This window comes from Corvus cornix, chromosome 1, assembly GCF_000738735.6.
Source record: "Corvus cornix cornix isolate S_Up_H32 chromosome 1, ASM73873v5, whole genome shotgun sequence".
Classification (NCBI taxonomy): domain Eukaryota; kingdom Metazoa; phylum Chordata; class Aves; order Passeriformes; family Corvidae; genus Corvus; species Corvus cornix.
Window position 1 is genome coordinate 42,328,998 of NC_046332.1, and position 26,003 is coordinate 42,355,000.

Below are 26,003 nucleotides of genomic sequence, written 5' to 3' on the forward strand. Positions count from 1 at the left end.
TCATGCTGCAGAAGTTAAGCATTCTTCTAAAATAATTTATGTGCAATATCCATTTCACAGTAGTAGAGAACAGAGGATGACTTGGGGCCAGGTTCTCTGTTCAGATGCTGATGCAAGTATGCGAATGGTTTTATCAAAGTCAGTGACCTTGCTACTCACAGAAAAAAAAAAAGAAAATAATCAAAGCAGACACTGGTAGCCCTTCTTTTCAATAGTAGAACAGTTTCTGAATTTCCTAGACTAGGCTATTGTTCAGCTAAATGGAAAGAACAGTATTGTATGATAAAGTCACAAGGTTCAGAGTTGTGTCAAAAGCCTGAGTTGGATCTCACTGGCCCTGCTTTTACCAAACTTTAAACTCAGTGGTGTAATTCTAGTTACTTTTGATTACCACAGGAATTCTGAAATCAGAATAGGGCATTTTCATAATTGTGTTATAGTAAATCAGCAACTAAAAATTATCAGAATGCATTGTTCTTTTTAGTTTCGTACATGTCAATGCATTTTATAAGTGATTAGATCCTAATGCTGATTTGGTTTTTTTTTGAAGTTCACCTTTCTGCAGACACTTATATAAACAGTAATATTTGGGAAACAAAAAAACCAAAATTGTGTTAGATTCTGAAATAAACTTGATAGCTTGATGGCCTTAATATCTCACCTTTTTTTGATTCTGTTCTGTTTCATTTACAGAAATTAGGTATTCACTTATAGTGGGACTACAGGGTAATATATGGAACGACTGTTGTCTTCCCTGTTAATGGCAATTTGGGAAGCAGATTGTATTTTCTTTTTCATTCTTAATACTGATGACTATTTAATAATTTCTTCTATTTTACAAATGAGCGTATAAAAAAGCTCCAATTATAGTTAGTAGTCACCTTGGTCATTGAACTAAACCTGCAAATCAACATGAAATGAAGACAGTTCTCACTGCTCAGCCTTTTGTTGTGTGAATCTGCCACGGGCCCCACAGGTGCTCAGGCCCTGTCTAAGTGCAGCCCACAGGTACAGAGAGTATCTTACGGTGTCAGGAATGGGGTTTTTTTGCAGTCAGTCTCCTAGTTCCTGAGTTTCACATCAAGGTTGCGCTGCAAATACATGAACTGGTTTTTGTTTGGATGAGGCTGAATGAGATGTGCCCTGAGGTGTAGTGTGAGCTCAGTCTGGTGACCAGATTAGAGGGAGTCCATGGTAAATCCCTGAAATGTGTGCTGTGGATGCCAGCTCCTTAGCACCAACACTTTTGCTGTACAGATCTTACCCTGTCAGCTGCTCTGTTTGCTAATGTAGATGTTAGACAATGCCACTCTGCCTTCCCTCTGGACTGCGATTGAACTTGGGCCTCTTGGTCTGAATTTAGGTGTGCACAAGGAAGTACCTGGGTTTTCAAAGTGCCCCCAGACTTAATGAACTTCTATAGCAAAGGCTTTCTGTAACACTCTCAGCTGTCAAAATCTCAGGCCTGTTTTGGGTTCTGGGTAATATCTACTCTTACATGTATGGAATGGTGGAGTTCTCATCTCACAAAACTTTAGCCACTGTTAACCAGTTAAAGCACAGAGAAGAAGAGTGTGAGAGTTCACATTCCAGACTGAGTAGCTATCAAGCTCCTTCCCCTGTTACAAAGAGACTTAAGTTCATTGCCTCAATGTCTCTCAGGGCAGAAGTGCAGTGAAGTGAAAGGGGGTTGTTCAGGTAGCAAGAATTCATATCCTGTTTTGTAGATCATAATCTGCAGCTTCGAGTTTTTGAGAAAGAAAAGCGGCTGCGTATATATTTTGGATATTCAAAACTATGAGATGTTCACAAAAAGCTATTTCACTAAACAGGCATTTTTTCCCTAAACTATAACTAATTCCTGGTTTCAAAGTCTGTGTGACCAGTAGCTATAATACTTTCCAAATTCAAAATCAGAATTGTACCCAATAGTGGTTGAAAATAGAAGCCATCACTTCTCTTTTCCAGCTGCATAATCAGCATTTTTAGGGTGAAATTCATCTCCGTTAACATTAGGAATATAAAATGTAGGTGTCTACATCAGAGCTAATCCCCATCAACTCTTTTTCTAGTCAATGCAGAAAAATATGCACTTTCAGGGCACAAGCTGTCTAATTAGTTTTACACATGTGCTACAGAATAAGATGAATCATTTCCTCAAAGTGCCTGCTCTTTCCACTGACTATAAGGGAAGTTAAGACAACTACGTGATACATAACTGTGTACTTGTATCACTCACCCAAAGAAACAAGTTTTGAGAGAATACAATGAAAACATCAAATTGCAGGTTTTTCAAAAATATTATGTATTATTCACATCAAATCTAGGAAATCTGCAGTAGTATCTACATTGATTTCCTAGGCACAAAAACAGAAATAAATCTCAAAAGGAGATTCGTCCAAGCTGAGGGGGAATGGATTAACAAGAGATCTGAGAAGAAAGACCCAGGAGGTGATGGAACTAGATGATCTTTAAGGTCTCTTCCAGTCCAAACCATTCTATGATTTTATCATCTTAAATTATGTCAGTCCATAATATTGTCAGTCATAATTATGTCAGTCCACTTACAAACTTTCAAGTTGTGATGCTGTATTTATTTAAAAATGTATTTTTTTAACCTATATCAGTTTTCCTGTAATGGGGAAGCAAATATTTTCATTACCATGCACTGCTGAATGAGTACAGATGTATAAGCTTTGTTGGTGTCAGAGATCGTATTCCTTTTGAAGCCATTGACCCAGCCAGGATTTGAAACTTTTTATTATATGGAAACATAAATTACTTGACAGTATCCTCCTCACACATGTTGAGCTTATAATAGGGAAAGTTGTGACTTCTCCCTCTCTGCCACCCCCAATAAAATGGTAGCAATGGTATTTAGTCACTGATCTTAATGGGAGTTTTATTAAGTCTAAAATTCATTTATGTGAAGGGTTAACAGTCTGGTCATGGCTTGGGGGGTGTGGTGTATTTTGGGATTTTTTAGGTTTGTTTTGCTTTTTAAATACAAGCATTTTAGCTATAGACTATACATATGAAGCAAAGTTTGGGATAGAGTAGAAGAATAAAAGACAAATTGCTTATTTACTTAATTACTTTAAAATAATGATATTAAAATAGTTTTGACCACATATTTGTGCCAAATCCTTTGGATTTTCCTTTCCATTCTGCTGCAAAAGCGAATTAATTTAATGGAACAATAGAGTCCAGAGTCAAGCATTTCCAAGTCTTAATCCAGATTTAGATCCTGGATCCCTGGGTGTCTTTCATCAAATTATTTAGTCCTTCATCAGCTTTTCTTCATCTCCAAAATGTGTTTTTTCTCACTTTTTACAGCACTGGGAAAAAGGGCTGCAAGACACACTGAATGTTTGCTCTGTCTTTTGTACATGAGGTGTGATCCCTAAAGTCAAGAAGTTGTCAATTCTTCAGGCAGAGTCTAGAGCTAAGATTTCAAAGCTGGAAAGGAGACAGATCCATAAGTTTCCCATTATTTACTGAGTAACCTGCACTTCTTGGAAAACTTTTTGCTTGTGTCTTATTTACTCATTTCAAGGGAGGCTAAAATGCTTTATGGAGAGGTAAAAACCCCACATGTTTGAGCTGCATGCAGACTTTTTCTAAATGAGTGGTAGACTATCAAAAATAAGAGTTCAAAGGACTGTACTGTTAACTGCAAGCTGCATGTTACAGGTAGTACTGCTAGTTTCTTTAGTAAAAGCAGCTTTAATCTGCGATGCATCTATTATCACCATTTTCTACTGACAAAATATTACCTCATTTTCTTTTTTCAGCACATTAAATGAGAGTCATTCCATCATGGAAATTGCAATAATATTGATACAAGGTGCTGGTTGACATAGTTTCTGTCTAAACCCTCTGGTTGATCTTGCCATATAGTGGTTGTTGCCTTTTTTGCATTGCTTGATAGTATATTTTGGTTAAACACTCAGACCTTCCTCTGTCTTTGCTCATGCCCATTCCCAAAGCCTTAAGCATTTTACTAAGAGCTGAATAACAGTTGTAGTACTTGACCACATCAAGACCCAACAGCTTTGATCCCAAGAGATGAACCCCTGGTTTCATTCATAAATTCTGCACTTACTTCAAATTAAAAAGTAAATCAGTGGGTAGGCTTTCTAGCTAATGTGTGATCTCCTCCTTCTGAATTCGTGTCCCACAGATAACTGCCATATTTGGTAAAATAGTCTACTACAGTAACCTTTTCAATACAGAAGGCATTTTGATTACCAGTTCATTACTTTACTCACTGTAATTTTAACTTTTTCCCATTATTAAGCCCCTGGAAAGTTATAGTTACATTATTGCAGAAAGACTCTCAACATTATATTACTGCTGCTATATATTTTGGTTTATATCTAGCTTTCTATGAAAACACCTTCATAAAGAAAACAATATGACATTGTTTTTCCTTTTTTGTCTTATTTCTCTCCCACAGATTGTGAGCGTGGGAAAGCATGTTAAAGGATACCACTATATTGTTGCCAACCTGGTAAGATACTTTTCTAGAATTATACCCCTGCTCGGTAAGTGAAACACTCAGTTTTACTTTGAAGTTACAGTACTTCACACAACATTTCCCGTCTGTCTTTAATATGTGGTTGTACATAATACGTTTTTTATGATGTGTAAAACAACTTGGGTTTCTTATTACAGCCATCTAGATATGAAGGGCACAGTAATACAGTAATACTCGTAAATTTTATCAGAATCAAGGTAGGAGAAAGAACTGATAGGTGTATCTTGAGGCTGAACTATAATTTACAGAAATACAATGATTTTTGACTCATCTTTTTATTATTAGTAACATAATCATTCTAGAGGTAACTTTTATACATTCCCCAGCATTCATTTTCTGGGAAGATCAGCTGTTTCCACTCAAATTACTTGTTCAGTATTTTTACTTTAAACTGGACATTCACACATCTAATGTTCAGAAGAGGGCAAAGAAAGTAAATGCAGTATTTTGTTATTTAAATGGCTCATTCTTTAAGCCAAAATACCTGCCTGGCAAAGCGCAGTGAATGCAGGACAGATTCGAATGCATGCTTTAAATTGTTCTCTTTCTACTCTCCCTCAAGGAATTTTAGTTGACGTGAAATATTTTATTGTGCTTTGCTGGACTTGAACCCTAACTTAGTATCGCTTCAGATTATTTTTAAAGCCTCAGGCATTTCAAATGAGATATCTGTACTCTTAGGTCTTATAAATTAGATTTTTCAGCATTACAATTTTAAAGTTCCCAAAGTAATTTTTCTCATGCGAAATAGCTGCTGTAAACAAGGAACTGGATGTTGCAGTGAGCTGCTAGTGAGGTGTGCAGCGGAGACAGGCACATCTGATCTGCTTCAGCAGGGGCACAATTTGTTATCCACTGTCCATTCAATTATGTGGGTAATACGCTTCCTGATGCGTCACCTTTTATATATACTGTCAGTATCCCTTAGGACATGAATCAAATCTCTGTCCTTAACAGGTGTTTTTTTCCCCTGGGATATTGGGTCAGTACCCCAGTATCCCACTATTTTTTTTCCTAAATATTTCTAGATTAAGTGTGATGTACAGTTATGTTTTCACTGATAAATACTAATCAGAGGAATTTAAGAAAATAAAAATAAGATACCTCTGTGCTAGCCTTAGACAAAGCATCTAGAAAAGGAGCAGAAAGATTTATGCTTGCTTCTTAGTGCTTTAGCAGTTTGTATTATGCAGTTTATTGAAGTTCAATTCTGTCTCTAAAGGCAAATTTTAGTAAAGAAATTGTTCTTTATATGTGCTGAACAGATTAGCCAGAGAAACCAATAGGTCAGGAGATATATGTACTGCATTTTCTCTTTCGGTGTTGAGGTTCACTCTAGGTTTTCAATATATAACAGATCTGAGAGCTACCACAATCCTGTTTAACAGAAGTGTTATTCTGATGTTGTTTTCCTTGCACTAACAGTGAGATCCTCATGTGCTGTTTCTGCCTTCTAATGTCTATTATATTATCTCATTATCTCAGACATTTTCAGCCTAAACAATGAATCGTGGAGTAAATGTATTTACAGAATAATGTTGTTCATTTTTTAAACGTAAAAAAGGGATGCATTTTTTAAAGCACTAGTACAGTGCTTATTCAAATCTGCCAACTTTGATGGAAATTGGATTAAGCCTTTAATATTCTGCAGGCACTTTTCAGTTGATTTGCCAAAGGCATTTCTTCCAAAACTGTCTTCCATTCCCAGCAATGTGTTGCTAAGCTGTCAAGACCACCCTAGCAATAATGTGGCAAATTTATTTCTTGGCTTTTTTTCTTTATTACACAAATGGAAGTTATGAATAAAGGTTCAACATTATTCTCTGGTTTTAAATTTTGCCTTCTAATGGAATCCTGTTGTTGTGCATTCTTTAGTCTGCCATGCTTACCTAGAACAGATTGGACCCACAGTGGTGTAGGAGAGCAAACAAAATCTTAAATTGATTTTCTAGGGATTCAAAGATATTTCTCTGGAGAGATTTATGCATGGAGGAGCCAATGTGACTGGATTTCAGCTAGTGGATTTCAGTACCCCAATGGTAACTAAGCTGATGCAGCGCTGGAAGAAACTGGACCAGAGAGAATACCCAGGATCTGAGACCCCACCAAAGGTACTCCCTGATCTGAAGCACTACCAAAGATATCACTCCAGCATTCTAATTTCTGATTAACATTGTTGAATACATGAATGAAGACTTTGATATTTATGCAGAGGAGAAGGCAGGTGTTCTTACTATTACTGACCATTAGTCATGCCTATCCTTACATTTGTATGGAGGAAAAAAAAACTGCAACACATTTTGCTGATGTACTTAAATGTCTCTTGTCGCTTATCCTCCAACTTCACCCCTTTACTGACAGCAGTTAAAGGTCAAATGCTTAACTGACAACTTAATTTCAATAAAATTTACATTAATTTGTCTAATTATCTATGTTTACTTACAGTGCAGATCTTTCCTGATAGGTGAATTCCTCTGTATGAGATATTACTGTAATTGTAAATTTGCTGACTATAAATTTTTGTATGGAGTTTCCTCTGGACATTTTCCACCTCAAAACCTCGAGTAGAAATCACATTCAGGCATGATTTTAAAGTTAAATCTTATCCCAGTGTTCCTCTATCTTAATCCTTCACAGATTGATAACAAAATATTTCTTTCACATATCATTTTCCTGGCAGGCAAATCACAGCACAGATATAAATATGACTTCATCAAAGTAATTCTGTTACTATATGCACTAATGGATACCACACGTGGTTGAAAATGGGCCCCTTTGTGCTGGACACTATGCAAAGATAAGCAACCAGCCCTCCCTTGGCTGGGAGATGGGTAGCTCGGCAAAGTCTAGAGAAAATATCAACATGGATATTACAAGACATAGCTGCAGAATTCAGCAAAACTCCAGAAATTTATGTGAAAATAAAAACCAAAGAAACAAATCAAAACCAAGGATGCTGTGGGCTATGGAATGCAGACATCCCCAGTTACTGGTGACAGGAAAACTTCTACCTATAGGACTCCTTGCCACAAAAACAGGATTATTCTGTCTCCTTCTGAGAAGTCAGCATGATTAATTTGAATCACAAATAAATCATCTAGGGATAACCAAAATTTGAGATTCTAAAGATAAAGCATGTCTCAAAGACCTTATAATCTGCAAGACGAAAGGAAGGAAATTAGATTTGAATAATGGAATTTGAATTTTGGAAATTGGAGAGCATATCAATAGCAGCCCTGGGCATGTGAACAACTTTTCCTGATGCAGTGTTTTCATCAGAGGACCATACTGAGAGAACACCCCTTTGTTAATGTGGCTCCAGGCTAACATCTGCCGAAGACTTGCTCTACACATTTCGTTTGGCATGTTATCAACCTAAAGCAGTCGCTGTAGTTAGTGTGGAAACACAGACTGCTCAGGGTACGTTTCAGGCAGAGAGCCAACACAGGTTTTCCAATTGGAAGAACCTACTCTTGATCATTCTTAGCAATTCCAGGGGCCTGGATGTCTGCTAATTAGCTGTGCATTTTGTCAGTTACATTTTCTCAGTGAGTTACTGTCTCTTTCTTTTATTTTGAATAAGTTGGGTGGATGGGGTTATTCCCTATTGTATAAGGTAAGTGGGAAAAAAAAAAGAAAAATACTTGAATATTTCAGGTTTAATTTGTTTCTTTTATTAATTCTTAAGATGCAGATTTTTCTACCCTTAGGAAATAAAATTTTAAAGCTGGACCTAGTGACATGTCCTGCATTTGTCCCTTGGACAAAATTGCTTTTGATTTTGAGGAGAGCTAGCTGGTTTGTAAATGAAGGTGAAGAAACTGCTGCATAATGGATCAAACTAGAATTATCTTGAAACAGTGGATTTTTTTAAAGACATGCCAACTCTCAAGGGCTGTGTTTGTCCATCTATTTAGTATACATCTGCGTTGACATATGATGGAGTGCTTGTAATGGCTGAAACTTTCCGTAATCTTAGAAGACAGAAAATTGATATTTCAAGGAGAGGAAATGCTGGTGATTGTCTTGCCAACCCTGCAGCCCCATGGGGTCAAGGAATTGATATGGAAAGGACATTAAAACAGGTAAGGGGAAGCTTTATTCTAGTGATCTTTTAGAATTTTGGATACCAGTTGTGCACTATATGCCTTGGAAAATAGTATGCACAAAGGTAGTGATAGGAGAGGGGAAATTATTTTGTACTTGGAAATTGGAAGCAGCTTGGGCTGTTCAGGTTGTTCTGATTTGTAACTTGGAATGAAGGCAGAGAGGAACTACTCTATTTGAAGCTACTGTTAGCTTTTTTGAGATAGTTGGAACTTCCCCCAGTACACTGCTGAATTCATCTTACTATTGCAAATAGCCAGGCTGTACAGACATTGTTATTTAAGGAAAAAGGTATAACCACATAATATAACCTTTCAAATATGTTTCTGTCATCTTCAATAAAGTAGACTTCTCCCAGGGAAATCACATAGGTAGTTTTGGGGTTTTTTTCTTTAAAAAGAAATAACCCAGAGCTATTGTTCTCTGATGTCAGGATTTTGAATTCCTGATGAATATGGATGCCTAGAAAGTTCCAGATCTCTGTCAAGATGATTTAGCCTTTCCTTTGAATGGGACAGTAAAGAAAATAAAAATCCTGTAGTAGAATTTAAATCATTGGAAATGAGCAGACTCCACTCAGGAGAAACTGCTGAGGAGAAGTGACTGCTGACAGAGCTGGCAGCTCTGTGCCTGGAAACCAAGGTTTCAGATCTGGAGAAAAATCAACAGAGATAGAAATGGACAGAGGGAAAGAGTAAGTGATTTCAATCCACATCCTGACTCTTAGGGAGAGAAATAAAGCATTTTGTATGCTTCACCTAATCTGTGGACATGCACAGATCTGTAACAATTGAGAGAAACGTTAAGTCAGGCTTATGTGTTCAGGCAGACAGCCTGAGCCTTCGAATTCTGCCAAAGTGTTTTTCATGGCCAGATCCTGATAAAATCAAAGCCAGCAGCAATATGGCCATGACTTCTTTGGGACAAGGACCACAGTTTGGGTATCCTTCAGTGACACAGTAAAGTGCTGAAAGGAAGAAAAAGTGTTCTGGTTTCAGCTGAGGCACAGGTGGTGGAAAACTGTCACAGCCTGTAGTAAGGCTTCACATCTGACCTTCTTCATTCTAATGCTTTGAAAACACCCTTTTCAAGCCCTACCCGTATCAACCCTGTATCATCTTTGCTAGGGCTAAGGTTGTTGTCGAGTTTACCTTGATGAGCAGTAAATACTCAATTTGTTCATTTAATCCACCGGAGTGGGACCTAAAAAGATATGTGAGCTCAGGCCAAACTCCCTTTAGGTTTTTTTCATATGACCCCAGGAGCAATGAGAATGGTAAAAAATGTGCTTCTCTTTAGAACCTGCAGGTGGAAGGTGTTGAGCTGCACAGCATGAAAGAAGAGAAGGTCCACTGTGTGTCTTTGTTAGCAGTTAGATACTGACATAACTAAGACCGTTTTGAGCATGGTTTGACAGGGAAAACGAATATAAAGAAAGTAGCCACCTTCATTGCTTTGAATGGTTCTGCAGTAGTGTTTTTCTGGTAATGTAAGGATGGAGCCAGGATAACTTGTACTGCTCTGTGACATTTGAAATAAAGAACATAAGACTGGATCTTCATGGTGGTTTTTCTTCCATTTGTAGGTTCGAATACAAGGTTTGACTGGAAATGTTCAGTTTGACCACTACGGTCGCAGAGTCAACTACACCATGGATGTCTTTGAGCTGAAAAACACGGGCCCTCGGAAGGTTTGTGCTCATAGCATTTGCTATCCTCATATCATATAAGTGACTTGTGTGTGATGAAAAGGTTATTCCAACTTGTATTAAAGTGGAATCTGCAGTTTAAAAAGGTGTAATACATGGATATTTCTGGTGAAAGCAGTTTTTAGCTGCATTTTCTACTAGGTGCCTCAAATTGGGGAATTCAAAAACAAGTGTGCATCTTGGAGTGGTGGGATGTCAGTCAGTCAAGCATACTAATGAAAACCAGCTGGATGACATGTTGCTATGCTGCTGGGTGATGGGAAATGGTCAGAATTCTGAATAGTAGGTATTTCTTGTATCTTACCCCAAGGTTTCTGTCTTGAAAATTAATGGCATTTTTAAGCAGGTCGATTTGTATGTTCTATGTAAATATGAATCATAGGCTGTAACTAACAAAGGGCTTTTAAGGGTGAAAGGACAGAAGAGGAGAGAGGTGGAAGAGCGAATGACCTGAACACTTACATTTTCTGAAATTAATTGCAGTATCTAATCCTGTGTGCTTGATTGGTTTGGTTGTTTGTAAGCAAATGCACGTTAATAGATGTCTAAGCAGATCCTTCATGTCTGAATGCTCACTCAGCCCAATCACTTTGAAAAGATAAGCCTGGGTACTTTGTTGATCCTTCCTCTTCTGTGCTGAAATGTCTCACAGTATAAAACAAATAAAAGCAGAAAATGTACTCAGGCTCAAGAATTTTAATTTTTTTAGAGCTGTTGTGGCCTATTTTGTTTGAGAGGTCATCAGAACAAGAAAAGGGGGCAGATGGTGGTGAATAGGATATTCTTGGTGCTTGAGTAGGGCCAAAGCAATCAAAATTGAATTAAATACTCCTCTGCTGTTGGCCAGAGGTGACAAGCACAGTAAATAGTACCACAGGTGAACTGTGTGCCCCTGGAGACAGTTGCCTGCCACAGTGCTGAGGAGGCAGAGTGTTAAACTGCAGACCCAGAGCAGAATTACACACTTGGATGAAAAATTTGCCACTATATCACAGTATAGAGCTGTACACCAAAGCAAAGCATGTGCCTGCATATAAGGCCTAATGGTGCAGTTGTCCTTTGAAAGTGTGACAGATGGCTGAAGAATAAATTGGAAAAGGTGAGTTTGACTTCCCTCTCTTGAGAAGTCCACTGTCTTCTGCCAGAAAGTATGTCTGGTCTTGCTACCAGTCCTGCTTCCTTCCTGTCTCCACGCTGCACTGTTGGCAGCCAGGAGGATACATGGGTGGCTGGGGTGCACTGGAGGAAACTGTGAAATATGCCCTTTTCATCCCCTATTCCCAGTTGTACAGGAGGGAAGGCAAGGTGCAAGAGATGTGTTTAATTAGGTCACAACTTTAGTAAATCATTAGGGAATTTGCTTGTCAGCAAACTTTTGAAAAAGGTTGATGTTTCAACCTTTGTCACCTGTTTTGGGAGAGGCATCTGTCTGGCACAGCTGCAGGGATGTATGTCCCCATCCTCTCTTCTTGCCTGCAGTTTCAGGGGAGGGTGGTTGCAAACAGAGGAGTTATGTCTGTGCTGTGCTGGAGGCCCAAGGTGCTTTTCTTACCTTTCAGTCATGCCTCTCTGCTACTCTTCAGTCATTACCTGTATTTGATGTAACAAGTCGTGACAACTTTGACAGATCTGGCTACTCACAAGAATTTATTTCTCATGTATTAGATATTGCTTTATATGTGATCATTGGACCAGTTCTGTGGTCCAGCCTGATAAATCCTATATAATACGTGAGAAATGATTATACTTAATTGAACTAAGAGGCCTTCACTTTTAATGCCTTCTTCTCACGCCCAACATAACATGACTTATGAGTCACCCAGCACTATCCTTTCAAAACTGCCTTTCCAGTCAGAGTAACGCATGGAAAAGTGATTTTTGTTGCCCACGGCTTTAAATATGTAAACAGGCCCTTAAAAAATGGCACAGCTAGACAGAGGCAGACTTCCATATCATTTAGTAAAATGGGAAATACTAGCCTATGCTCATGTTAGTTTCATTTATGCAGCACTTCTTACTTGGTTCTTCTCTGCAGAGCAGTAACAAAACCTGCTGCTGAGGGGAAATAGTGTGGGGACAAGGATCATGGAAATGTAATGGAATGGCTCCTGTTACTGGAGGGTTGTGATCAAATGATCCAGGCTTTTCACTGGGGCCCAGGGACTGCACCAGAGGCAATAAGCACAAGCTGAAACACAGGAGGTTCCTTCTCAACATTAGGAAACACTTTTTTACTCTGAAAGTGACCAAGCTCTGGCACAGGTTGTGCAGGGAAGTTGTGAAATCTTCATCCTTGGAGATATTCAAAAGCCATCCAGACATGGTCCTGGGCAACTGGCTTTAGGCTGAACAGAGGGGTTTGACCAAATGACTTCCAGAGGTCCCTTCCCAGCTCAATAATTCTGTGATTGTGTCATTCACCGTGGATACTATCACCAAAATTTTAAAAAAGTGGAAAAGAAAAAGTAAACAAAGCATATACTTTACACGCACATGGACAAGACATTCTAAGATTTGGCTCCTGAATTCCAACTTGGCAGCATGAAAATCAATTATCAAAATTTTTTGAGTATTCTCTTGCCTTTAGTGGCTTGTGAGCTCCAGCAAGATCACTTCAGTGGTTACTAGAAGGAGCACAGGCCTTCAGAAAGGACACTATTCATTCAAATGCCAAACTGTTATGGCAGATTTACTTTGAGGCAAATGTTTTTGCAATATTTTTTCCTAAAAGATAAATTCAGCCTCGGTATAAGTGGATGCAACTGCCATGAAGTTCAGTTGCAACCCAAATAGAATTGGAGGTACTTTTATAGCTGAATTCAATCCTACCCTTTGAGGAGTTTTTTCCCTTGTGGAGTTGAGGTATTTATGGGAAAGCATACTGTTATTTAGTGCTCTCAAAGTGACTGTGTATCTCTATACTTATACAAGTGTCATGACATATCTTTCATATTTATTCAGTAATCTAGTTCCAGAGTTACTTTAGCTCAGGTTTGAGCTGAACACATACAAGCTCACACCAATGCACAAAAGCTAAAATTACTTTAAAAGACACCTGCCATTTCTCAAATAATGCCTTTATCTCTGTCTGAATTTTCATGAACATTCATTTTCCGCTTTCCTTCTGAACTTCATAGCAGTGAAGATTTGCACAATGAAAAATCATCATTCACTATCGTAATAGTTGCCCAAACTGCCAGGTTTTGGTGTACATATTTTGCCTTTTTGCTGGTCACAGTTTTTTGACCATAACTCCATATTTTCAATAATCAATTGTATCTGTGGCTGCATGGTTGTCTGGATGAAAAAGAATATTTGGTAGCAGTGCATACTACTAGGAAGAAAACCTTCCTCTCCACTGTATCAGCATTGCTGACACTTCCTGTTAGCTGCAGACACCTAAATCAAGGCTCCAGTGCTGTAAGAGCAATTGTAAAAAAAAAAAAAGGAACATTTCAACTAAATATGCCAGAACTTGTGCATGGACAGTTTGTGCTTGTTTGCTTCACTAATAGAAAAAAAATCACTCATGTTCAGTCATACTGCTCTAGGGGCTGTTAAAATGACTTACCTCTCCATGCATTTTTTTCAAGAAGGAAACTAATGAAATAGTAAATGTAAAAATCAAGAGGAAGCTTGACTGTTTTAATAATATGCAGAATATATATGTAATGTATATGAGACAGGAACCAGAAGCACTCCCCTGCACTTTTAAACTCTCGTATCACTTCACTGCATTGAGCTGAACAGGTCATGGAGGCAGAATCCTATGTGATGGGGAATTTTTGTCAGGGTTCTACAATGGTCTTGGAAATAATATTGACTGCATAACTGATTTGATCATTTAGCCAGTTTCCATCATACTGAAATTTTTCATCCAAGGCACAGAGTGTCCTTTCATCCTGACAATTACATTGAAGGTCTGCCTGGAGCCCACTTTCCACTAAAATTCCCATTCCTCTACTAGTAAGATAGACAAGGCATTCTTCTCTCCCAGCTCTTGGACTCATGAACTCCTAATTAATCAAGGAAGAGGGCAAGGGGCAATTGCTGCTGACTGGTCCCAGGTGCTCCCAGAGACTGAGCTGTGCCTGGTTGAATTGCATCTCTTTGATAGAAACCTTTTAAATCCCGTGTCTGTGAAATCATGCTGGGAAGAAAGATCAGTCTCCTAATTCATTGGGTTCTCAGCAAGAGGGGGAGCCCCTTTAGGTGGAATTAGAGCACTGTTCTACTGACCTGTTTGTGTTCATGTTGCCCATTTGACATGGAGCTGAGTGCTGTCAGGGCTGAGTCAGAGGAAGAAGCCCCAGCAGCCTTGTCAGTGGATGCACAGACAGTCATGATCTAGCTGCAGAAAAGAGAATGGGCAAGAAGGGGGAAAGATAGGTTTGGGGTTTTTTCTCCATGGGATTACAAAAACGACTGATTCAAGTCTGACTCCGGAGGAGCTTATGGCCAGCAGTGAACAAAGGCAGCTGTTTCACCTTAAAGCTGCTCTGGGAAGGGTTGTGACAGCCTAAATGCTGCCAAGGCGAGAAAAACCCAATTTGTTCCACCTCCCTGTAGGTACTTCCCAGAGATATATTTAGTGAGAATTCATTCTCACCATGCTTTAGAGTCAGTGGGAAAAGGAAGCACCTTTCTATGAGGGGTGCTTATCCTGCATGAGCTGAGTCACTGTCTACTGGTACTGTCTGTCCTGTGAGTGTGAAGAAAGCTTAAATAACAGGGCTTCTAATGTAGGTACTAAAAGGCCATTGCTAGCAGTTAAGTGGAACAAGCCTGGTATAAGTCCCGGAGTTGGGGTCTCCTGGGAAGCCCATGATGGAGCAAGGAATTGAGATCAGCCATGGGATTGCAAAACTGTCATCCAGATGTCTTTCATTCCTCTCTCTAAGACCAGAAGGTCTGGAGGACTAACGAATGAAAATATTCTTGTGGGGAGCAAAAATACTTACATTTCGTTTATGCCCCTGGAAGTCTTCAAACTAATGAAAATGGGATTTAACTTGTGCCTCTGGTTGAAGTAAGTAGCCCAGATCATCCAGGAGCAGTGAAGAGGAGATGACACCAGGTCTGACTGTGTACAGCAGGAGTGCAAGGAGGTACACCCAAAATGATAGATGCATACCCCCATATCTAACTTGACAGCACTTCCTTTGGACAAGATTGTCTTTGGATCACTCTGGTTTTCATATAGTAATTTATATTTGTAGTCATGCAGAATGCAGACCTTACTGCAAATGATATGCATTTTGTTTTGCAGGTTGGTTATTGGAATGACATGGATAAATTAGTTTTGATTCAGCATGAACCTACACTTGGAAATGACACTGCAGCCATTGAGAATAGAACAGTAGTTGTCACTACAATTTTGGTAAGGTGTTTCTTTTTTTAATGCTTATACTGGTGTGTGACACAATCTCATTTCTAGTTATGATCTAATTTAGTCTGCCAGTTGCTAGGTTAATGGGAGGATGAGAGCCATATATCTTAATTACACTGACTGTCATGTCTGCAGAGATTTTTTTTGGTAGGCATTTAATATAATGATTCACTTGAAATCAGGTTTTTAAAACTGAGTTGTGGTAATTTTTTTCTTTTATTCAGTCTTTTCCATTTTTTACTAAAGAAGTCTCAGAGATATGGGTTCTTAACAACATCTAATTGATAAATCTTGACTCACAAAAAACTGGAAGAAAGTAAAAACCCAAAGCCTTTCAATGACAGAATAGAATAGAGGGTATAAAATGAGATTACTTTAATGCCAGTGTCCCTTTTTCTTGGTAAATTATAAACACAATAATTGACTTTAGTAAGAGCTAAAATTCTACATAGTATGGTTCAGTCAGCTGGATTATCTACTGTTAATTGTGAATGAAAACATGAACTTAGTAGATGCATTCTTAATATGTTTATTCAGCATTGCAGTAAAATTTTCATTTTAATAAAATCTAAATATATTTGGAATTTGATATTCCAGGATTATTGTGTTTAAAGAGTGGTTGCAAAGGAGAATGCAGTTGCTTCATTCATTTACATTTTTAATCCGTAATTTTTCAAAACAATTGTTTCTTACAAATCTGTATTTTAAACAAAATATTTAACAATTTTTTCCTCTGAAGTCAGACATGCCCTTTAAAGCTGATGCTTATCAAAGCCAACTGGCAAAGGGTGACCTTTACGTGACCGCTTTTAAGATTTTACATCTCAGTTCACTGCCCTTTTCACCTGCTTCATTTAGACAAGACATGTTAACCCAATAAACTGTGTCTCAAATGGGAAAGAATATTCTGTATGTGTTATTAAGAAATAATTTTTCTAACTTGATATGGAGTTTAAAGTAATCCGAAGGAAAGTGTCAAGACATTTTCTATCTAAAAATACAGTTAATTACCAGATTTTCAGCAGTGTATATCAGCATTTATGCATTAAGTAAGTCTTAACAAATTTCCTGTTGAAGGTTGTCATTCCAGGATACAAAACAACCAAACTACTGTACAGGAATTCAGAATGTTACTCCTAACCAAACTGTGTAACTTAATTTTATTTTTGCATGGGAAATTTTAAATATATGTATCTCTTTCCTAAAAAAAAAAAAGAAAAAAGAAAAAAAAAGATTTGGTGATGGAAAAAAATATACTTCAGTACAGTCCTCCTCTTTTCAGCCTCTGATGAAGAATCCTATTTTAAGAAATTGATCAAGGAAGAAAAGAGTCCCAAGATGCTGCGAACAGTCCTAACTAAGGCTCAAGTATTACCCACCAGTCTAGTAACATTGAGCTAATTTTTCCATATGGATTACTGTTCCTCTGACTGGATGACCAGGCACTGAACCACCAAGAAAAGTTCTGTGACTAATCTGAAATGTCTAGAACAGATGACGTTAACCTTCAACTTTGCCAAGCTGAGAAGAGAACGATGTGAATTACAAGCTTTCAGTCGAAATTTTCCTCTCAAACCAATCCTGATATGTTTGACTGAAGCTCTCACACATGAATACTGTAATTTCCATAAATAGCTCCAAGCTTAGGAAAAGCAAGTAAAATATAGTAATGAAAAGTAATATAAAAGGTTCCTGTTCACAAGAAAGGAAAAAAAAGGAAAACAAGAAAGCTTTTAAAAATGTGTTATCTTGCCTGTCCTGTTTGCATTGAAGCATTTTGATGTGCATAATAAATGTTATCTTCAAAAGAACTTTTCCAGCCCCTGTATTGAAGGGACTGGTGGGATCATTTGCAAAACCAAAAAGCTGAATTAATATTCCAAAGCATGCCCTGTGTTTACGCAGCATGTCATTTTTGGATAAATGCAATTAATTGAAAGCAGCACAGCTTCTTGACCAAAACTGTCCCCTTTCCATGTTTCTAAACCACAGTGCAAGAGAAATATATTGGAATTTGGTTTGAATAAGAATATATGGTGAATTCTGCCTTATCATGACCATCTCCCACATAGTCCTCTGGGAGCTGCACACATGATGTTGAAGGCAGGATAGAACCATGATTCTTAATATTGGCCTGCTAGGGCAATGTGTTTAGCATCCACAAGCATATGATCACACACACAAAGAAAAGAAATACTTAACTAGAATAACTTCCAGAGTCCTGTTATTTTTCTCTTCTTTGTTATGTTGCAAATGCCACAGAGACTTTTTCACCTCTTCATTTCCCTCTTCATCTTGAAGGGAAGTTGAACCATTGTAGATGACACATTTAATTTTGGTTGCATGCATATTTTCCAACATTAAACTGAAAAGCTTCTGCAAGCAGTGCTGTCAGACTTTTCAGTCTTCAAAGACAGATGTCATGGCAGCGTAGGAAAAGTTTACAAGTTTTCAGCATGGCTCGCTTTAAGTTTTGCCTGAAGCCAAATAGCACAAGTTGATTTGTCCTCTGTTTTTTCAGCTTTTACGTGTCTATGCTTACTTTGCTGTATGGCTGTTGCATAGAAACTGCATTATAATGAATTAGCTCTGCACTCAAAGAACTTAGTACAGCATTTTCTACTTATCAAGATGTGTTCTTCATTTGTAACATAGTGAGAGCACGTAGAAGTTATTTTACATATTTGGTTTAGGCTCTCAGCCTATCCCCAGTTAGCTATGTGGTGCAGTAGCAGCCCAGAGACAGGAGGCAGCAGGGGCAGCTGATGTTCTTTACCATTTATAGTTCCTGTTCTGCACCTGATGTGATGCACAGCCTCCTGCACATCTGGAAAGGACAGATTTCCTACCTGTGCAGAAGCATTCCCTTTGGGCTGGGATGGTAACACCTCCAAATGCACAGCAGGCTCCTTGCATGACTGGAGAAGGGATGCTCTTTGCAGCCCTGCCCTAACACTAAGGTAAAGTGAGGGACTTGTCTGGCTAGGGAGAATGATCAACTCTTATGCAGGTTCAGAAATATGGTCACAAGCTGTTGCGGTAGAATTTAGGGAAGTAGGCTGGGAAGACTAATCCAAACTCTCAAATACATTTCATGATACAGCCAACTCTGTACTTAACTCTGAGACTGCAAAACTTAAAAATCACAAAATTCCTTTAAAACCAAAGCTTGATGATGAGCTGCATCTGCATTGTGGCTTACAGTTCAATATCTTAATGAGATACCCTTGTGTTGGCAGATTAAGTTCCACGGGCAGGATCCAGTTCATAACCAAGTCACCTAGATGTAGATGACTTTACAAAGGGTATTGATTCAGTTGCATTCAGTGACATTTAAGATGCTCTAGGATACACAGCCTGTCCCCCATTTCTTACACTGGCAGGGTGACCCTTGCCTGTCTCATGCTCTATATGTGACCTCTCCATCTGGGTGTCTCAGCTGGTGTATGTACTTTTTCAGGCATGTGGGGTATATTGTGCCCCATGTATGTAAGGCCACAAAGATTTAGAAATTGATTCAGTGGCCCATAGGTGGATGCCTTATACTGAGGGTATCAGAACTATCTGTAAAGGGCGTGCACAAAGCACCTGAAGAACAGCACCTTAGGGTCAAGCAGATCACCTTAGGGCATCTAAGATGACAGGAAACATTCATTAGGTGACTGAGAACCACCATCACTGTTTTGACTGATATACTCTTGATAGAGTCTTACCTCAGAAATTCTAATTATAGCCTTTTTTCTCATAATAGAAAAATATTTTTTCATTAGAAACTTTATTAATTAAATTCTTCAGTAGACTGGAGAATAAAGTGAAGTTTATTGCATGACAATAATAAAGACTTCAAACCGAATCCTGGACACTTTATTTAGAAAAAAAGGAAAAAAGGTCACCAAAAAACCTTCCATTGACATTTACAGAAGTTTCTTTCAGAATAAAGTGTGATAATGTGTCCCACACCTGTTCTAAAAATCAGAAGTTTCCTTGCACAGATATTTGTCATGTTTACAAATTATTTTTGCAATGGTGAACATTTTGAAAACCACTTTAGAATAGGAAAACCAAATTTAGATCTGTTTGTTATTTCGGTTAGTTACTTTGTCCAGCTTCCCTTATAGTACGAATCATCAGTTGTGAGCATTTAACTGTACACATGAATTCGTGGCAATGTGGTGGAATGATTTGTTTACATCTATAAAGGTAATTGTTGCAGACATCAACTTGTATTTGCAAATGTTAAGTATTGTTATAAAATTGTGAATTATATGAGTAAAGCTTGCACCATTTCAAATATCTGTTCTGTGCTAGTCATTGGTCATTTCAATGTGGGCTTTTCCTTGATTCACTACCCCATAAAATACTATTAAGCAGCTGAAATCTTGCAAATATTGCAGTGTTAAACCTCATTCAGCAGTAAGTCAGATGTATGTTTTATATCAGTAGGTTAAAAGCTGATAGTCCAAAAATATAGTAAGTACAAATATGGTGGGGAGAGATAATCTTTCTATTAGACAAGATGCTATAACTGGAAACAATGAAAAAGTAGGTCTATGTTTTCAGCTATTTCAGCTGATCTAACAGAAGATATTACCTCTCCACAGACTACTTGCATCTCTTGCATTTTTAGACTACCATGACTACACTAACATTGCTGCTAACTTCGAAAATGCTATTGCAATGGATTATACCAAATAATAAGCTCTTTTTCAGTGCCACAGATAGAAAAGAGCATCAAGATATGGCTAAGTACATGCTTATTGATCAATACAGATCTTTCATGACTTCACAGTGTGACCTTGAAAGTTTATCTGTGTAAGTTACTTGTTAGCAAACCAGTAAAACTTGCCTTTCAGTGTCCTTTCATTGTAACATCTGCACACCTCATCAATTTGAAACACCCTCAAAGTCTTAAATGGACAGGATTTAAAACTAGGGCTACTATTTGATTTTTTTTTTTTTAATACAGTGTTTATCAGAAACTCACATGCAGTCCCACCTGCATTCCACCATCAAATTTTACCTTGAAAGCAGATACCTGATTATTTGTCAGGTAAAAGTAGGCACTGCAATTAAAGAGGTATAAAATAGGCTAGGAGGGAAAGCACAACGTAGTAAGCAAGTGGTAGTAGGTGTTGTTGTTACCTTTAATTGTATCATTTCACACTGCCAGGTCACACTCAGTGGCTGCTTCCTTGAAAGCAGTCACAGCAAGGCATGCTACCTTACTCTGTAAGATAATTGCATTACACAAAATGTTCCCTGCTGTATTTTGCTCTAAATCAGTGAGATCACAGTAAAGAAAGGGAGGAGGATGGGGAAGAGAACCAATGTGGTTCCTCCAAGTACCCAGCAGATCCCTGTCAGGTCTTGGTGGTCACTCCACTGGATGGGATGGTCTCTGCTTGGACCTACCAAGGACAGGATTGGGCCACCCCACTTCCCTTCTCAGTGTTCCCTCACAGAACTCCTGGGTAGGAGGGCTGAAGTTCGTTTAACTTTTAACAGAAAAAATGACGCATCAGTCACTTTGCTTTGCTGCACAGAAACAGTTAAAATGCTTTTTCTGCAGCAGCCCTGCCGGTGGTGAGGTATGGGCAGAAGCAATGTCTGGGTTTTGGAAGGAGGAGCTAGCTGAGCTGGCATACTCTGTGCCTGTCTTCTTTAACTCCATTGCCAGAATTATCTCCTGGTGTGAGATCCCTTGGCCAGGGATTTATGGCTGAATCAGAAGAGCTAGCAATCACTAACTCTGGTCTTTGGAAAGCAAAATTGCTTTTGAGGTGCAGCAAGCAATGTAGCTGAAGCTTGTAAGGAGAGTTCACAAATGCAGGACACTGGACAGACTTGGTTGCCCTTCTAGCAAGCAGTTGGCTAAATCACAGACAGGACACATAGTATTTTTCAAGTCTGTTTATTTTAAACCTTTTTTTTTGTGCAATAACCTATGTGGAAAGACCTCGATTTTGGCTCTTCCTCTCATGCAAACAAAAAGCCTATGTGAGGGAGGAGCATTTTATACATGTGGCCAAAATACTTCTGAAAATCAAGAACTACTGCAGAGATCAAGATCTCCCTGCTTTTCTCCCTCCCTCCCTCTAGAAGACCAGTAGTTGAGATCAAGGTGATTTAAGTGGGGATAGGAATACAAGAAAAGCTGCAGGCTGCTGGTAATACTCCACAGTTTTCCTTTGAAGATGCAAACTCTGTATGGGCAAAGGCACTGCACTGCACTCGTGTAATACCACCTATCCCCCCTTGTTAGACACCTAATAGAGACTACAAAATTGTTGTTGCTTACAGCTGATGTTCTTGTAGTTTCAGTGAAGCAGACATTGTTGCACTACATGTTTAATTTTTTTTTTTTACTAGTTATGTCTGTAGGAAAGATGTGAATAGGGCAGAGTATTACCAAGGCTAGTGTCAAAAGACCAACATTTGCCAGTGCTAGCACAGAGAAAACTTAAGTTGCCAGTATTTTGTGATGTAAATTCAAACAAAGGGTGACCTAAGTCACCCTTTATATTAGACAAATATTTCATCTAGAACTGGCTCTGAATATCAATTATGTGAAGTGATTTAAAATACCATCAGAAAGTATAGTTTCATTTAATAATTTCTAAAGTCTGAATTCACACAGAGCTAAAAAAAACAACCTTGATTTCCCAGTGACATAATGTTCACTATTGCGATAGTATGGTTTACACAGGGAATGCAAGACCCACTTTTCAAGACAGATTTTACTTGTTTCCAATGGCACTCACTGTCCCAAAATATTTGGTCCTTCTTTTTCATGCAGCATGTATGGTCACTGTCAACTTAATACCATTCTTGTCCTTGCACATCACTTAAGTTCATCCTAAACAACCTTGCAGAATCTGCACTGTTTATTTTAAAGTGAAGATGCATATTTTCTTGGGGATATACTTCTATGTTCTCACTAAAATGTGTGTAGCCTCTTAGTAACTATGCATTCCTCAACAAAGGGAGTCACTCAGGCTCTGCATCTGAAATGTCATAGGCAGTAACCACACTGTGTTAGAGGATATGCTTGCTTACTGAAGTAAGAAGTGTACATTGTACCTTCATGATCTCACAGTCCTTTGCACTGTATAGGCCCAATCTCTAATCATGCTTTAAATTTAGCAAATACTGCACTAAGGTCTTTCATTCCAAACAAAGTAAGGTTGATAATTCTTGTGAAATATATAAGCCTAATTAGTGTAAAGTGTATACCTTGCCAGAAGGATTTTTGCTCATACATTTTAATTTAAATGTGCTAATACTGTCCATGAACTTTTGATAAAGTGTGTGTTGTTCAGTCAGTTCATGACATGTTTTTTTTCCAGACTATATTTGGTACACTTCTCCTTTACAGTTCTACTTCTTTCATTATAGGAAGCCCCATATGTTATGTTCAAGAAAAACCATGACACGTTTGAAGGGAATGACAAGTTTGAAGGATACTGTGTAGATCTGGCATCAGAAATTGCAAAACATATTGGTATCAAGTACAAAATTGCCATTGTTCCTGATGGAAAATATGGAGCAAGGGATCCAGAGACAAAAATCTGGAATGGGATGGTGGGAGAACTTGTTTATGGGGTAAGCATACCAATTTTTGAAGCAGGATTTAATTTATCATAGTATAAGTCATAAAATAGGAAATACATGTGCATTTTATTTAGCCTTGGGGTGACAGAAAAGAAACAGAATCTCGTTTCAGATCTGTGTGCTTTCACTTATTTTCAAGAAAAAATCTAGTTTCATGCAAGTTCTACTATTTATTCAACTAGTACCCTGGAACATTAGAACATCCATAGTTTGCATATCCCTTAAAAATTCATTAATGTTAGAGATCATCTATTCCTGACACACTGTAAAACTTATTTGGGAAGAATATCACTCATTAATTCATTTTCATGTAATGGTGGACAGATCTTTTAAAAAAGATGGAATTCTTGGTCTAGATTGAGAAATGGAAAATCCACCATCATATATATTAAACATAGGTAACAAACCACTACAGACAAGTAGATAATTAAGCAATTCAGAATGAAGACAGACTTTTAAGATGACCATCAATAATAAAATTTAAGAGCAAACCTGGTAAGTTTAACAACTGAGAACGTTATGTTATAGAGTGATCTGGAGAAGGCTTCTTCAGAATACCATAACACTTAGCAATTCTGTTGACACATAAAGCTCCAATATTTAAAGAAAATAGTTCCCACAAACCCAAATAAATATTTGCAGTATCTGGGATTACCAAAAGTAGCAAAACTCAGAGCTGAGCTTGCTGATGACTGCAGTTGCCAGTATCTGCACTGAGAACAATTCAGAATTCTTAGAGAAATTTTTCATTTCAGTGATGGAATAAAAAAAAAATCCTCAAATACTCAAGTGTGAATATTTCCACCAAGAACTCATAAAGTGCCTCAACTTCCCCATAAAAAAATTCCTGCATACCTTTTGCTCCATGCCCAGTTGCATTTTTCACAATTCCATTGACAGTTTGGGCCATATGTGGCAAAGGCCTCATGGCTTTTGTAGCAGCTCCATTTCAGTTCCCTTCTGTCAGTTTAGTATAGCTGATAAATTCTCCATTAGCATCAGTTCAAGGGACTCTGCAGAATGAAACAGTTTCTGTGCTGTAGGAGTGTGGGAAATGTTGCCCCAGAATTTTGGTGATCTCCCCTCCCCACAGGGATGAAAAGGTTGTATCAGGTTCACAAAACCCTCCATGTTCTTAGAAGTTCATGAAGGAACCAAACTCAATTTTGTCTTTAAAGAGTAGAAACACTGAATCTCACCAAACGTGTATCTACTTCAGTGGCTTGAAAGCACCTCAACTCTTAGGATATTTAAAGATTTTTCAGACTTATTTTATCAAGTATGGAGGTTACTCCTTCTCTGGCTTTTAATTGCAATAGCAAATTCATGGACATCAACGGCCAAGCACTGTTTTATAGTAGAATGTTTTTTCAATAATCCAAGAAATTTTACTATTTATGAGAAAATCCTTTTGCACAGATGTACAGTTTCAGTGGTCTATCATCTAGTCAAAAATTATAGAGGAAACTTGATATTACACTTTCATTTTCTGTTTGTTTGGGGCATTTTTTTTCCTTCTTTTATCTTAAACCTTATCAAACCCAAGCTGCCCTAGGACTAGACTGAAATAAAAGTGCTGTTATGAAGCTCACACAGATGTGTCAACACCTGCAGCTGTTAACAGAGCTGAAATCAGTAAAGCTCACAGGCATAAAGAACCTGTTGCAAATTACCCACATGAAGAAGGACAAACCAGAATACATGGCCAACACTTCATTTTTTGTAACGGAAAAGAGTGAGGAGGAGGCTCTTTCCAGCTGTCTGTTTAGGAAGGCTGCAGTCTCTCTGAGTCTGGGACTGGTCCCTGGCAATGAGCTGCAGCAAAGCTCTTGGAGCTGCTTTTTTATTGAAGTCAGCTGTTGCCCAGTACATCTGCTCCACTGTCATAAGACTCCTTGAGGTTTTATCTATCCTAGTGTATCAGTGGCACCAGGGAGTGTCCCTGTGCTTTGCAATTCGCCTCATTAATCTGCTAAGTTGCAAGAATGGTCTCTGGTATATTTTTGGCTCATAATTACTGTCCAAAACAAGTCCTGAGCCCAGCTGGACACTGGGACTGAGGAGAGACCTTTCCCTATAAGCAGCTTGAATGCAGCCATGCAGGTTTAGAGGTCGGGTGACTTTCACGGCAGCAATGCGGTGTGTCCAGTGCCCCTGGGCCTTAAGGCCAAGAGCTACGCCAAGTGTGCTTTATGCACTTTTACAGGTGTAGCTTTGAAGGAAATTGTTCTTTCTGTTACTTCCAAAGTTTTCTGCTAAAGATTTCTACAGGGAATCCATCAAGAGCATCCTCCCTGAAACTTCCTTGAGTCCTTGCCAGATGATTTACAGAGCATCAGGTTCCCAGGCCTATTCCACATAGAGAAAGCGGAAAAATCAGTCAGCCAGAGACTTTGCTGCAAAGCTCTGCTAGAAGAGCGTGTTCATCTTGTCTGATAGATCCCCTAATCATAAACACAAGTAGTCTGAGTAGCTGGCTGTGTTTCAAGCAAGGCTTTTTATGTGCAGCCAGGATTGGGAGAGAATTTGCAACTGAATTAGCAAGTTGACGAGATGATCTGTTTGGGAAACATTTTACAGCTTTTAATTCCCTACCACATTAACGGATTAACAGACAGTGTTGTGCTGGCCAGTGAGATTGGAGCCTT

At 38.4% G+C, this 26,003-nt stretch overlaps 1 protein-coding gene across 8 annotated transcripts in view; it reads left to right on the forward strand.

Annotated features, from left to right (window-relative positions):
- GRIA4 (glutamate ionotropic receptor AMPA type subunit 4) overlaps nucleotides 1-26,003 on the forward strand; it is a 216,934-nt gene that overhangs the window by 137,421 nt on the left and 53,510 nt on the right. For 7 of the 8 annotated variants that reach the window (XM_010400587.3, XM_010400583.3, XM_010400586.3 and 4 more), the window contains exons 5-10: nucleotides 4,460-4,513; nucleotides 6,493-6,651; nucleotides 8,458-8,625; nucleotides 10,233-10,337; nucleotides 15,625-15,735; nucleotides 23,140-23,346. In XM_010400587.3, coding sequence (XP_010398889.1) covers nucleotides 4,460-4,513; nucleotides 6,493-6,651; nucleotides 8,458-8,625; nucleotides 10,233-10,337; nucleotides 15,625-15,735; nucleotides 23,140-23,346 — 804 coding nt within the window. Of the gene's footprint in view, nucleotides 1-4,459; nucleotides 4,514-6,492; nucleotides 6,652-8,457; nucleotides 8,626-10,232; nucleotides 10,338-15,624; nucleotides 15,736-17,026; nucleotides 20,038-23,139; nucleotides 23,347-26,003 lie in introns of those variants that run through there. The other variant, XM_010400588.4, reaches the window with a different exon arrangement.